Source organism: Neovison vison, chromosome 6 (genome assembly GCF_020171115.1).
Source record: "Neovison vison isolate M4711 chromosome 6, ASM_NN_V1, whole genome shotgun sequence".
Taxonomy (NCBI): Eukaryota; Metazoa; Chordata; class Mammalia; order Carnivora; family Mustelidae; genus Neogale; species Neogale vison.
This window is the reverse complement of record NC_058096.1, coordinates 62,287,143-62,302,702: the sequence shown is the minus strand read 5'-3', so window position 1 is coordinate 62,302,702 and position 15,560 is coordinate 62,287,143. Positions and strand designations below refer to the sequence as shown.

The window sequence follows — 15,560 nt, the reverse complement described above, 5'->3', positions numbered from 1 at the left end:
GCAGAGAGAGAGAATCTTAAGCAGGCTCCACATCCAGCATGGAGCCCGACATGGCGCTCGATCTTACAACCCTGAGATCATGACCTGAGCTGAAATCAAGAGTCCCGTGCTTAATAGACTGAGTCATCCAGGCACCCCAAGGAAATAGTATTTTAAATGGAGACAACACTTGTCCCCACCCAAAATACTTTCACAGGAAAGGGTAATAGAAAATATTGAGTAAGCTGGGCATGCAAGGCTTTGGTGAGAAGATGCTGTTTGAGAAAAGACCTGAAAGTGGGATCTAGGGAAAGCACATTCCCAGCAGAAAGGGACAGCAAGTGCAAAGACAATGATGCAGTAATGGAGGGCCAAGATGCAAAGTCAGGTATGGAACAAGCAGGGACGGGAGAGACTGTAGCCGGAACCTCTCAGCCATCCATTATTTAGTGACTGAATTGCAACTTGTAAGATTGACAGGGCCATTGCTGCTCCACATTCATTGCTGGGTGTGATATGTGAGCGTGCTGAATTCTCAGAGTAGTACTTCTTCCTCTTCTTAGACAAGAGCTTTACTTGTAACTTGGAACTCCTATGGGAAGTTTACAAAACTAAAAGAGAAAGGGAGGTAGAGACTGACAGGCAAGAATCAAAGTCCACTTCTTCATTTATTTGTTCACCCATTTGCGTGTTCTTGAAGCATTTACTTGATAAGCACTTGCTATTTTCAGACACACTGGTAACCAGAGTATAAAACTGAGTAGAACAAAATTCCCACACCTAAGCGGTCTATAGTCTGGCAGGAGTCGTCTACACAGACAGGGTTGGCTACCTTGGCAGGGGGTGGGGGAGGAAAGCAGGATTCATTGGCCCAGGCTGATAGGAGGTCAGAAAGTCAGCAAGGGCAGCTCTGCAGAGCACTGTTGGTGATCTCCCGTGGGAAGGCGGGAGCTGCCTACCCTCCCGGGCTGGAGGTGTGGTTTTCTTTGGCTGCCTGCTAGGCATTCCCCCTCACTCACTGAACCCCCCAGCATCTCCAACCTTTTCCCTGCCTCCACTTACTCAAGGTAGAGGGGAAGGGCTCCAGAGGGTGGGAAAACAAGGACAGAGAGACACAAAATCACAAAATTTCTCCTTTTGTTTCTATCCTGCATCTTCTTTTTCCAACATGGTGGAAAAGAATTTTATTTTTTTTTAAGATTTTTTTTTTAAATTTATTTTTTGACAGAGAGAGAGAGAGAGGTCACAAGTAGGCAGAGCGAGAGGAGGAAGCAAGCTCCCTGCTGAGCAGAGAGCCCGATGCGGGGCTCGATTCCAGGACCCTGAGATCATGACCTGAGCCCAAGTCAGAGGCTCAACCCACTTAGCTACCCAGGTGCCCCAAAAAGAAATTTTTAAAAAGCAGTGGTCTCCTTCCCATGCTTAAAAAAAATCCAAACAAGAGAGATACCTTCTTTTTTTTAATCCCTCAGTATAACATGAAATATTCCTCTTTTTATCTACAGTTTAAACATACATTTGCACTCATGGTGAGTTAATAAATGATCATTTAGTTCTCACAACACTTAGTTACCATTAGCTCCAGGTTCTAAGAGGCCCTATTGGATCAGCTTCTCTGCCAACACCAGATTTGAACCGACCAAGTCTAGTTTCAAGGCCCAGCGCTTCCAAGGCAGTAAGGGATGGTGAATGCTCAACAAGCATCGCAAACCGGTGGTTTAGTTTGGCAGGCCAGTATTCTTCTCCTTTACTTTTTTTAAGTTTTTTTCCAGAGTATTTAAGTAGGGCATGAATTCTTCATTTTGCCACAGCCCCGACCAACTTTAGACCACTTTATATTGCCTATGTCCCCGTGTTTCACCCTCTCTACTTTCTCTTGAGAGTGAGGAAACATCGTAAAGTAATTCTATTCTATTAACTTCTTAGGAATATTAGAACTTTAATTCTGAAGTCTTCATGGGCTCACCCGCTCTCAAGCCTTACAGTCCCTGTGTGTCCCTAACAGCTCACATAGTCACAGCTGCCAGTCAGCAGGAAGTGTCTGTTTAGAAAATGACAATTCCAGCATTCCCTTTGGGAGCCTCAAGCCCAGGATCAGGGTGAGGCAAGTGAGGTGCTTCCCCCAAGTGTGAACTCTGAGGTCACAACCAAAAAAAAAAAAAACCCTCCATAATTAAGATAAATCATATTTTAATGCAATATTTGAAAACTCAAAATGAATGCAATGATAAATGCATCAGGGATAAACAAAATATCAAAATTTCAAATAAAGATGGGTTTCTGTTTGTATGCTCGCAGCCCTGCATCATTGCAGGAGGACATCAGTTCTTTTCAATTAGCCCTGGTTCCTTAGCCTGACAAGGGAAAGCAGCCCAGGGTCACGCGCAGGCAGGTTAATGAAGGGCGACAATGGTGTGCCAACAGATTGTGCAACCAACGTGAGACTTTGTATAAAGTCATGTCCTTGATCGTAGAGATTTATTAGCCTTCGCCCTTGGTTCAAAAATATAGGGGGTGCCTGGGGTGGCTCAGTCATAAGTGTCTGCCTTCGGCTCTGGTCATGATCCCAGGATTCTGGGATCGAGCCTCACATAGGCTTCCTGCTCAGTGGGAAGCCTGTTTCTCCCTCTCCTACTGCTTGTGTTCCCTCTCTCACCGTCTCTCTCTGTCAAATAAATAAACAAAATCTTAAAAAATATATAGGATAATGTTCTAATAAGTGTATATGTATAGAGCTGCACATTTCCCCCTTTACCTCAGGCATCCATAAAGCACTGGGAAGCAGCAGTGGGAACCAGGGATTTTAAAGTCCTCTGTCAGTCATTTAGCAATCTGTCTGAAAATGTCTGTCTCATGTGAAGTACGAATTTACAAAATATGTGCAGCATGAGCCCATTTTAAATATATACATACATATATGTATATATATATAGAGAGAGATAAATTGATACGTGGATAGAAAGGGAAGAAGGAAGATAAGCAGGCAGACAGATTATATAAAGCTGTATCTCTAAAAGTTAAAATGCTCAGTTGTGGGTGTGGAAAACTGGTGAGTATTTTTATCTTCCTTTTCTTTTTAATATTTTTTTACCTCTCTACAATGAAACAGTATTATTTGGGTAATTAAACAATAAAATTATTTTAAGATTCTTTCGACAACCCCATGTACTTTCACAGTCTGATCACATGTGATACAATGTTAACCTGAAATGTTTTTCTTGGTATGGAAGCATCTCACCTCAACAAAAAGGTATTTATGAAGGTGCCATCTGCAATACTAACTATGCTGTAATTACCAACAGTGACCCATACCTGTAAAATAACAAGTCAAGTAATCAATCCGCTGGAAAATGTACACTCAAAATTCGTTTGCCGCCTTGGTAGAATTCTCCAAGAGCATTTAGTAGCTCATCATTCTCATAGCTATACTCTTGCCTTCATTGCTGATGACGGTGAATATTTTTGCAGGAAAACAGGACAGAATTGCAATTATGTCAGAGTAAATATGTGACTGAAAGAGGTGGTGGGTGCGGATGCAGGCCTTACCAACATGATAGGCAGGCATGAGTTTTAATCCCCTAGGAAAAAATTTAGGTGAAAGTTTTTTGGGAGAGGGGGTTGTTTTGTTTCATGTTTTTGAAATAAAGAAAGCCCACATTTCTAATGCTTATTAGCTAACATTTAGCTGGAAGGGTCACCAATCATTAAATTATTTTTATAGGCAGCTTAGCAGAAGCTGTGTTTCCATGACAACAGACAATGTATGGAAAGGTTAAAAAAAAGTTAATGGGATTTGTGGTGATCTCAATAATACTCTATGGAAATCATTCATTAATCTGATTTTCCTATTTCTCAGGCTTCCATGCCAACCACAGAACTGGATTTTCTGGGGCTGGCTGATGTTGGAAATGACACATTTTTGAGAACTCCAAAGTGTCTTTTTTTTCCTTAGAAGTTGAGACAGAGAGTTTAAGAATCCCTCCCTGATCTCTCTATGAGCTGAATATGGGCTGGGACCACTGTAAAAGACCCCCAGAACACCTAATACCTACCAAGGAAAGTGAGGGTCTGGTTGGAGCAGCAGGCACAAGTTTATCACATAATTTGCTCATAATTAAATACTATATGAGAAAAAAGAGATACCAGCCTGCTTTCCAAATTCCTGAACAAAGTCATGGATGGATGATAGAGGAGAAAGAGTGAATGTTGGGCAAAGTGTGAGTAGAATCATAGGAATTGTATTACATCATGACTGAACATTTTAGACCCAAATAATACAGCTCAATCAAAAGATTACTTTATGTAGACACAGCCATAGTTTTGCTCTCAGTAGAATATTGGGAATAGTGCCCACAATATGGTTTTATTACTATCTGAAAGATTCACGTGTTGATGTTGAGGCTTTTCTACTTGTCTTCAACCTAGTTTTAATTTTTTAAAAATATTTATTTATTTTAGAGATAGAGAGAGCACACAAGCTGGGGGAGGGGCAGAGGGAGAGAGAGTCTCCAGTAGACTCCCAGCTGAGTATGGAGCTCAACTCAAAGTTCAATCTCAAGACCCTGAGATCATGACCTGAGCCAAAATCAAGAGCCAGATGCTTAAATGACCAAGCCACCCAGGTGTCCCTAACTTTCTTTAAACAAAAGTATGAGAACAAATCTATACCTTTATTAATTTACTTTTCAGAAAGTTTAAATCCTTGAGAGGTACAACATCACACAGATTCTGTGGCCAGTGGCTTTAGCAGGAAGGTTGTTTTGGAATTCGGCGTGAACCATGCCATTCTTTCCATGAACACAAGTTACTTTTCCCCAGATTACTCTGTTTTTGTTTATTTTGCCACCAGGAGTCACTGTGCTGTTCTTTGCTTTGCATACATAAGCACATCTCTTGCCTAGATAGAATTTGGATCCATCGAGTATAATCACCTTCAATTTTAAGACAAGCTGTGTGCTCCCTCTGGTTCCAGAGATCCCACTTATAGCCAACAAAAAATGTCCTTGAACTGGACTTCCAGACATATTTGTTTTTTTTAGGAATCCTGTTCCACGCAGGCCTCCACAGGTTGCAAGATAGGGGAAAGAGAAAGGCCAACCTAGTTTTAATTTTTATTTAAGTACTCCTTTAAGTACTCCAGATGTAGATGCTTTAGAATCAACAAATTATGTTGCTTTCTGACCAGAATTTAGCACCTATTTATGTCTGTATCTTGGTCTGTACTAGTCAGTATCATCCTGACTTTGTATGCATTATGTATAAGTTTGAGTCACATTGTTTTTGTGTCAGTGTGAGGACTGCAATTATCCCTGGTATATCCTTTAGGATTATTACAAGCTTCTCTGATGTATCCTCCCCCACCTTGAAAATTCTACTAAGTAACGAAGAGTTTATAAAGCAAAAAATAGATATTCACATGTGAAAAAACAAAATCCCAACTCTGACACAACCAGTAAGATCACCAAACAGTGTATATTAGTATAGACTTAAAATGCAGGGTGACCATGGATTCAGGGGAAGAATTTTAGAATTATACTTTGAAAAGGAAGTTGAACCATGCTAAGTCACAAGGATGTTACTTTTAAGTATAGATTTGAGGAAGAACTGAAAGCATTTATCCTACCAAAACAACTTGAAGGTAAAAGAGAATGCCTCAATAATATACTGCCAATATGACTCCAACCCATGGATGGCCTTCTCCAACACTTTATAATCTCACACCTGTTGAGACCTTAATGAGATTATGATTGAGTCCCAGGTCCTTGCTCCAAAGTCTTGTGTGGAAATCACACCAACTAAGAATGAAGTAAAAAAAAAAAAAAAAAAAAAAAAGCTCTTAAGTTGTTAGGATATGCTACTGATGCTTTTTGACCTTTTTCTGTGTGGCTGCTTCTCCCAGTGAAAATTTCACTCATTATCAGTGACAAGGAAAGACCCCTTGATCCAGTGAGGACTCAACCCTTATGTGACATCAGCTTTTTTCAAATTAAATAGGTTCCAGCTCCACACAGAGCTGAGTAAAGTTACCAGGGTGTAGGTTGTTCCTCCTAAAATCACTTATTTCCATGCTCTCCATTATCGTGAAGGCTTTCACACAATTTTCTTTTCCTTGTCAGGGATTTCTATGTGTAAATAAGTATAGGAAACTGAAGGGAGTCCACTGGCCATGACTGTCTATGAGAAGACTCAGGGTCAAGGCCAGGTAGGACTTGTTAGGAGTTTGCTCTGAGATTGATTTAGGAAATTTAGAGGGAAAAAGAATAGCAACAGACACTTCAAGATTTAGGAACATTGCTGTTTCTCATGGGAACTGTTTACCTTCTGATAGAGAGTGCTTAGAAAATGGAAACTAGAAGGAGATTTGGAAAGGATGGATATGCTAAATGTAAACCTTTTCTTTATATAATATAATCACCGCAGGAACAATGATTATAAATGATCGAGAATATGGCAGCTGCCTTGGGAGGGGATAAGTCCAACAGAAGTATTAACTTATTAAAGCTGAAAAAGATACAATGTGCTATGTCAATACTTGTATTAAAATAACTCATCTAAACAAAAGTCAGGAGATTTCAAAGAGTTATATCTGTCTCTATAATCTTCAATTTAGCAAAACCTAGAATAACCTTCTACTGGATACTTCTCCAGGGTCATGAAAACACTCTAGGGTGATTTGAGTAGAAGCAAACCTTAGTGCCTGTTATGGGTTGAATTGTGCCCCTCCTCCCCCAATGCACATGTGACCTTATTTGGAGATAGGGTCTTGACAGGGATTAATAAAGTTAAAATGAGGTCATTAGGGTGGGCCCTAATCCAATAAGGTTGGTGTCCTTAAAAAAGGGTAATGTGCCCATAGAGATACTCACTAGTGATGCGAAGAGACACTGGAAGAAGATCGCCATGTATATGTTGAGGAGAGAGGCCTGAAACATCCTTCCCTCCTCACCCTTAGAAGGAACCCACCCTTCCAAGACCTTGATTTTGGACTTCCAGTCTCCAAACTGTGAGAAAATAAATTTATGCTGATTAGGCTACCCAGACTGGGATACTTAGTTATAGTGCCCTAGCAAACTAACACAGCCCCCAACAATCCCATCAAGGACCAAAGCAATTGATCCTGACCAGAGTCTAAGGCTTCGTCCTTCTTTTCGTTATCAGGGTCATTGATGTCAGACTGGGAGGACAGAAAGAAGATGAAATGTGAGGCACCAATATGTCAAACCAACTAATGAGAAGGTGGAACAGAAACACAGAGCCACTGGAGTTTGCTTACTCTCATGATTTATTAATATTCAGATTGAAAAAGGAGCCTTAGAGCCGCAAGTTACGCTAATTGGCACATTTGCTTTATTTATTTATTTGTTTATTTATTTATTTTCAAAACAAACTGGGTTTTTGATTTTTTTTCCTTTTTGTTCATTCCATCACATTTAAAGGAGGAAAAGAAAAATGGTTTTGAATTCACTCGATATTTTGGACTCCTCAGATGAACGGAACATTGCACACACACTTGGAACAGAGAGAGATAGAGAGGAAAGTGGACTCCCACAGGGCCACACGCACCAGATCAAAAAACTTGGATACAGTGCAAGAATTTCCCAAAATGATTGGATCATCATTACCAAAAACTCGCCATAACAACACCAAGAAACAAAAAATGTTTAAGCCACACTGTTTGACTTGGGATCTTTCCTGCTTTTTTTTTTTTTTTTTAAATGTTTGCCACACAGAGAGAAAGAGGGCTAGTGGGTAGGAGAGGACAGACTCACGGATGTGAGCAGGACAGGAAGGGAAACTTCAGAGTGGAGTTGAGAAGAGGGTGGGGAGAGACAGGGCTCAGGAGAGGGGAGGGTGGGGACGTGGAAAGCCATTTCTTAAAGTTCAGGCATGTTCTTGGTCCGCCTCACGTTCTTCTCCTTTACCCTCATCCTGCCGGGCACTTTCCTTAGGTTTGGTTTCATCTACAGCTTCTGAGGAAGAAAACAAGGTGGGGAGGGGGAAGAGGGGGTTAGTATTTTGTGTCATCTGTTCATATGATAATGCAATGCATTTCTCCTTTTCATACCATTTCATAAGAGATTAAAGATAAAAAGAGATTTTGCTACCCCAGTAATATAATGTCCTAGTCCAGAAGATGGTACCTTCAGGAGGCTATTCAGTGACTAGTATGGATGAGCTCAGGAACAAAGTTATGTATTGGGGGAAGGAGCCACTGAACAGAAATTCCCATGGTCTTTAATCTCTCAGCCTTGCAATCAAGATATCCATATGTAGGCTCTTCAAATAAGGAATCGACAACAATCTTGTATCTCTTCTCCATCAATGTCAGGCTAACTGTGACAGAGTTTTTGTGGACCACTGACAGCCATCCCAACTCTCTCGCCTCTTATTTGTGGTGTTATAAAGGATAGGAGGTAAAATAGTTGAATTTCCAGATCCCCCTGAAGCTAGGGTGTCCATGTAACACAGTGATGGCCAATTATATAGAGACAGAATTCCTTAGGGAGGATCCCAGAGGATGTGGTTACCCTTTATTTTCTGCTCTTCCTGATGACACAAATACCGATCAGCACCAGGTAGTGTGGCAGCTCTCTCATAATCATGAAGACAAAAACTATACACTAAGGATGATGGGGCAGAAAGATGGGGGAAAAAACTGTCACTGAGTGACCTATCACTCCTACACATCTTTTCCTCAGACTTCTTCTTCTTCTTCTTCTTATTATTATTATTATGAGAAAAATAGCCAACCTCTAAACTAAACCATAGTAGTTTCTAGTTTCTTGCAATAAAGAACATTCCAACTGAATATACTTATCCATAAGGCAAGGTGCTTGCTTTGCTTAGCAAGGAAGCCTGCATCTTTTTGAAGGATAATTTTTCCTCAGGAAATAAGCAAATTTTGGGGGCGCCTGGGTGGCTCAGTGGGTTAAGCCTCTGCATTCAACTCAGGTCATGATCTCAGAGTCCTGGGATTGAGCCCCGTATCGGGTTCTCTGCTCAGCCACGATCCTGCTTCCACCTCTCTCTTTGCCTGCCTCTCTGCCTTCTTGTGATCTCTGTCTGTCAAATAAATAGTCTTTAAAAAAAAAAAAAAGAAAGAAGCAAATTTTCTAACTCTTCTGCCTGGTTTCCTGATAGAGTCAGTCAACTCATTTCATATTACAGTCACTTTACTAATACGCCAGCTAGTAGGAAGAGAATTCCTTTGCTTCATAATCACCTGTGTTAGCAACCTAAACTCCCCGTTGTTGGGTGTCCTTCAGACTACCCCCAGGCTCAATAATTTGATAGAAGGACTGACAAGATTCGGTATATAGTCCTATTCATGTTATAACTTACTACAGTAAAGGATATAAAACAAAATCAGCAAAGGGAAAAGTTGCATGGGGTGAAGTTTGGAGAAAACTATGCATATGCTTCCAAGAGTCCTTTCCCTATGGAATAATCCAAGATGTGCTTAACTCCTCCAGCAATGAACTGTGACATGTATAAAATGTCATCCACTAGGGAAGCTCTCCTGAGCTTAAAATACTGAGTTCTTACAGGAGGCTGGTCATGTGGGTACCCTCTACCTAGCATGTACCAAATCCAGACTCCCATAAGGAAAACAAATGTCCAGCATAAACCGCACTGTTTGCAAAAAGAGTTAGGCACAGTAAAGACTCTTAGGGAATGGTGAGAACTCTCTCAAAATCCAAGTTGCTAGATGCTGGCCAAGGATCAACTTCATAAGCAACCTTACTAAAAACTGAGAAATGTTGAGATTAGAGAAATTGGAGCCTTATAGGAGACCATTAGAAGAGTTTATATAAATGTATGTCTCTTTCAAATCATTCAGCTATATATTTATATTTAGATAAAGCTCAACATCCACATTCAAATAAGACCGCCACTGGAAATACGTTTTTGGAACTCATTCTTTGCAACAAGCATCTAACGATATTCTTTTAAATCCTTCAGTAGCAGAAAATATTTCCCTCCTTGAAAATAGATTTGATTTTTAGAATCAAATGAGGCTGGACTGTTAAATAAGGTATCAGCTATGATGGATTATTTTAATGTTACAATGACTCTCTTTTTTTAAAGATTTATTTATTTATTTGAGAGAGAGAAAATGCAATTGAGGGGTAGGGGCAGAGGGAGACAAGCAGACTCCCCACTGAGTGGGGAGTCCAGTGTGGGGCTCAATCCCAGGACTCTAAAATCATGACCTGAGTCGCAATCAAGAGAATGATGCTTAACCGGCTGAGTCACTCAGGCGCCCCTATAATGACTCATTTTTTAACCAAAGTTTTTAAGTCTGATTTATTTTGGGGATTTGTCATTGACCATAAATTATTTACAAAATGTAATTATTACAGTTTTAAGTCTACCTACCATTACTCATAAAGATATTTTAAGGCTATAACCTTCTAAGTTGAACATTATCGGCATACCAATCATATTTTCCAGGAAAATTTTTGTATGAAGACTAACTCAGTTCTGATCTTAGTAATACTCTATGTACCAGCATTGTTTCCCATGGATTACAGAACTTCGGTGCACTAATGAATCAGCTGATTTTCTGCTGGAAGAAAGTTTTCAGGTTTATTTCAATGAGGTTCATTTATAGCAATTTGGAATTCTTTCAGAGAATTTACTTTGTTCCCCAGTGCTGCCCAAAGCTTTGGATACCACAGGTATGCCCAAAGTGGGTTCATTATCCTTACCACCCAGAGAACAATGTTTTTAATGCCCTCTTCCAAACTCAGAAGGCACAGAATATTGATTTAAAGTGGCTAGAAGCATATAGAAGGTTCGGTTGTATGAAGAAGACACGACTTTGAGCCTTTCTTTCTAAAATAAAAACTTGGAGCTATGAGGTCATTTTGAGTGAGATTAAAAAACTTGAGAGGAAAGGTAGAACCAGGAGAGGGAAGGTGACAAGTACTGTTTGTAGAATAAGGAAACATTCCAAAAGGGAAAGCAAAAAAACAAAGATTCAAGGAATCCTGAGAAGCAGCCACACTTTCTGTCCTCTGTTGGAGTGGAATCAGGTTAAATCCTCCTCAATTCCCATACTTTCTCCTGTCACCCTTTGTCCTGGCCTGGGAGAGAAGGTAAAAGTGGCATCCAACTGTTTATGGTGACAGCAAGGGCTGTTGTCCACCCGCTACTAAAAGAGCTTCGATATCTACATGTTCTTTCTTCCCAAATCTTCAAAGTATTTGAAATATAATTATTTATTCATTTACTTATTCAGTTGTTTTTGAACACCTGCAATGTGTCATACATTCTTCTAGATGTTGAGAAGAAGAGGTGAAAAAAACAGCAAATACTCTTGCTCTCACTTAAACCTTTCAACAATACACCTTTAACAGACAATAAAATCCATAATCATAGAGCTGGCAGGGAGAGGGGTCTCAAAGAACATCTAGTCACTATACATAACTCTTCAAGGCTAACAACAATATCATTTTGCTCAACTTTGGACTCCCCTGTGTCTAGCACAGAACCTAGTGCAGAAAGGGCTCTCAGTAAACATTTTTTGAATGACAGAATGAATGAACATCCTCATTTTATAGGTGAGGAAACAGAAGTCCAGGTATTTCCCTAGCCTACCCAGGACTAAAGCCTAGAAGTTCTACTAATCTTGGTGTCCCCATTTTATCGGGTGGCCAAACTTGACAGAGGAGGTCAAGATCAAATCAGTTTTATCAGTTCAGCATTAGAAACGAGTAACTAGGGTCCACAGGCTTTTAGTGACCTATGAAATTTCTGAGACTAAAAACAAATTATTGGCTCCAAAATTTGAAATAAAAACCATAAAATTAAAACTGATGAAGTTCAATTATTTGACTGCAAAAGGGAACATGTGAGTCAGTTAGCTGGAACCCAATTTAACTGAATACATATAATCATATATACATTATATTTTATATTAGATGAGAGGGTTTTAAAATTTTTATTTACTTGATATTACTGAATAATGAAAAAAGAGGTCATCTTTGTGTTAGACGGGATGACTGACTGGTAGAAATAAAATGTGTCAAGTCAGTGGATTCAGAGAAATTTATATAGGCCAGAAGGAAATTATGAGGAGAAAAATATGGAGGAAGGAAACAATTTAAACTAAGAATCTTCTACAACCACAAAAGTAAGGCAAGCTAAGAACCCATAATAATATTTTTTAGGACCCACACAAAAACAGAAACAAACAAACCAAAATAAACCTATACCCAAATAAAGGAAATGGTAATCAGATGTGGAGAACAGGCCTGTTCTAGCTAGATTCACTTTATGGGAGACTGTGTATGAGTTTGGGCAAGATTTTAACTTTGGACAAAAGGGAAGTTATTGGAAACAGAATCCGAGCTATGCATAAATGGGTCTATTTGAGCCTGAATACCAGGAGAACAGGATATTGTGAGCTTGTTCCTTCTCCTTCTGATACCAACTCTAAACAAGTCACTGTAGTTAATAAATCATGTTGACCATACACTTGTATATCTATAGTTTCTTACCTGTTCTATTCAATAGCCTCATGGCCTGGAAAGAAATGCAAATTAGGACTTTGCTGACCCATTGTATCAAGTGTTTAGCTGTAGCTAACATAGTTGAGCTCTTACTATATGCTCACTCAAAGCAGTTCTGTAGGTAGTTGTGACATGTCATTGAATCACTGCAGCTCTTTAATCATCCCATTTTACAGCTGGGGAAGCTGAGGTACCGGGAAATGAAGCAGCTTACCTAAGGGTGGACAGTTTGTCAATGGCAGGCAGTAAATTTCAAACTAGGACAGAGATATCTAGGCAGTTTCTATTTTAGATTGCCTCCACCACCCTTATCTTTACCCAAAAGGATGGGTGGGCTCAGAGTGGAAACTAGAGTGGGGGGGTCCACGGGTACCTACGCCTGCAGCCTACAAAGTCCAAAAATTGGCCTTAATAAAAGCAGCTCAGAATGCAGGGAAGAATCTTGATTAGTCTTGAACAATATGAAATCTGGTCTTGGCATTCTCTGGCACTAATTACATAATTGTAAATGCTAGAGATGAGTTAATACGTAATCTTTAGTATTTTGTGCAAAAACTTTGATCACCATGGTGAGTGTCAGAGACAGATGAATGGCTGAGGCCAGCTGGTCACTCCAATTATCATGATCCAATTAGGGTAAATAATCACATTCCCCATCTAGAGGATCAACCTCCCTCTGAGACAGTTACTGTTTAAGAAGAGGCTGCGGAAGCAAACATTGTGACACAGAACAAGCAAGTGGAAGTAAATGGGCCCGGGGCTAGCAAATAAGGAAAGCTCGGAGTTGTTCACATGATTGTTGAAATCCAGAGAGTTAAAGGATAGAAAATGGTTTCTCTCTTTTGGGTTGGCTCTGAAGAGCATTTTTGCTCATATTAAAGATGGAAACCCAATACTATGGTTAAGACATTATAGGAAAAACAAGATTAAAGGAATTACAGGTCATTCACAGGAATCACAGGCATTTCAGGTGACCAGTAACTTATTCTCATTAACAGACATAACTATTTTCTACCTAACAATGGCTTCTTCCCCCAAATCAGTCTTCACTGAGGGAAATCAACGCTATAAATTCAGTTTTATAATAAGGCAGAATGTATCCCCCCCAAAACAAACAAACAAAAAACCCCAAGCCAAAAATTGATGATGCATTTTAGCAGTCTGGTCTAAAGGGGGTAAAACTGGTTTTTTTAAAAAAATGAAATTGGAAAATTTTTTATAATTATTGATATTAAATATATTAACTATTTAAATTCTCAAAAATTACATGTAGTCAATTTGAACAGATGACATTCGCATCTGGTAAAGAACTGTAACCTTCTCTGGCATTGCCATTTTAGCCTTGACAAAACCATTACTCTCTTTTTTTTTTTAAAGATTTTATTTATTTATTTGACAGAGAGATCACAAGTAGGCAGAGAGGCAGGCAGAGAGAGAGGGAGAAGCAGGTTCCCTGTTGAGCAGAGAGCCCAATGCGGGGCCTGGTCACAGGACTCTGAGATCATGACCTGAGTTGAAGGCAGAGGCTTAACCCACTGAGCCACCCAGGTGCCCCCAAACCATTACTTTTCAGACCCAAAGACCTCTTAGAAATGATATGTTCATTAGGGAGCTCCATAAATTTTACCATGTCTGTGTTAAGAGGAAAATTACATCACGGACAGTAGAGTCATGTATTCTTAATATTCTAGAGTTGGAGACACTAAAAAAAGGAAGAAAAAAATGTTTTTATTCATTCATATATTCGGTGAAAGGTCCCGAGCCTCACTATGTGTCACACACCATTCCACGCGTTGCAAATACAGCAGTGGTGCTACAGCAATGAAAACACCAAGTAAGAATTTCTACCTTCCTAAGATTCATATGCTAGTAATCACTAGCATATTTCCACGACAGTAACTACTCTCATGTGTATCTCTTGTTGCAGAAGGAGTGGTAAAGGAGAAAGTTGTAACTGGACAAGAGGGGCATCATTTCTCTTGGATTTGAAAAGTGGAGTCTCTTTAATAAGTCACCTAAGTTTCAAAATATGAAAAACCCTGACAGTTTTCACATTCTTGATCTGTAACCACCATTCCTGGGAAAGACCAAGACCACATTAAAACAGCAAGAAAGAGGGAAGTCATTTGTATATGCACTTGAAACAGTGTGGTGGTGGCCTTCAAAGACTAAGGGGGACCCACGTGGATGAAGTCACAGTAGTCCTTGAAAGACACATGCCAAACTGGTTTTCTGATCTTTATCAAAATCCAGTCTAGAAGACACTCTTGACTTCCGCAGCCCATTCATTCCTCGAAAGGGTGAGGGCAGCGCGTCTGCGCTCTGTTGGTGAGCAAACAGCAGGAGCCGATGCAGCAGCCTCTGCCCTCGTGCTCAGCCTGGCGGGACGGCGGTGTTCCCAGCTGCCATCGCCTGCCCTCCGCTCTAATGGCCCTGTTTACTGGCTCGGATCCAGGCCCCTCCACAGCCCTACATTACTGAAATTAGGTTGAGTGGATTTCCGAGTAAAACATTATCTCTTGGGACCTGCCCAGCTCTCCCCAGCCTTGTCAACATTGATTAAATAGAAGCTGCTATCATCCTGGGGCCATGCCCACAATTACTCTACCAATCACACTGGGCTGCCGTGTTTGCTTTCCCTTTTTATTTTCACTTTTCTTGAATATTAAACATTACCACCTCGAAGGCTCAAAAGAAAGTAATTAAAAAAAACATTCTGTAGCTAACTTGCATACATCCCTTTGTCGCTCACATGGTCTTGCTAAGAGCAAGAGCTATGGACCAGATGTCAATCTGGAGCCTAGGATCGTGGCTTTGGATGGTCACCGGCATCCACATTTTGAACAACTTTTTTAAAACGATATTTTACAGTTTAAATTCCTTTCAAAGCACAGAGCCAGTATACACCATTGTCAGCAGAATGGTGTAAATATTACCTATGCTCCCATCTCTTGTTTTTTGACACTTTATGAAAAAGAGGATAGTTCTTTTTTTTTTTTTAAAAGATTTTATTTATTTATTTGACAGAGCGAGATCACAAGTAGGCAGAGAGGCAGGCAGAGA

At 40.0% G+C, this 15,560-nt stretch overlaps 1 protein-coding gene across 1 annotated transcript in view; it reads right to left on the bottom strand.

Moving 5' to 3' along the window:
- Positions 1-7,243: 7,243 nt before the first annotated feature.
- GAP43 (growth associated protein 43) overlaps positions 7,244-15,560 on the bottom strand; it is a 101,935-nt gene continuing 93,618 nt past the window's right edge. The window contains exon 3 of the mRNA XM_044251431.1: positions 7,244-7,949. Coding sequence (XP_044107366.1) covers positions 7,861-7,949 — 89 coding nt within the window. The 3' untranslated portion in view covers positions 7,244-7,860. The remainder of the gene's footprint in view (positions 7,950-15,560) is intronic.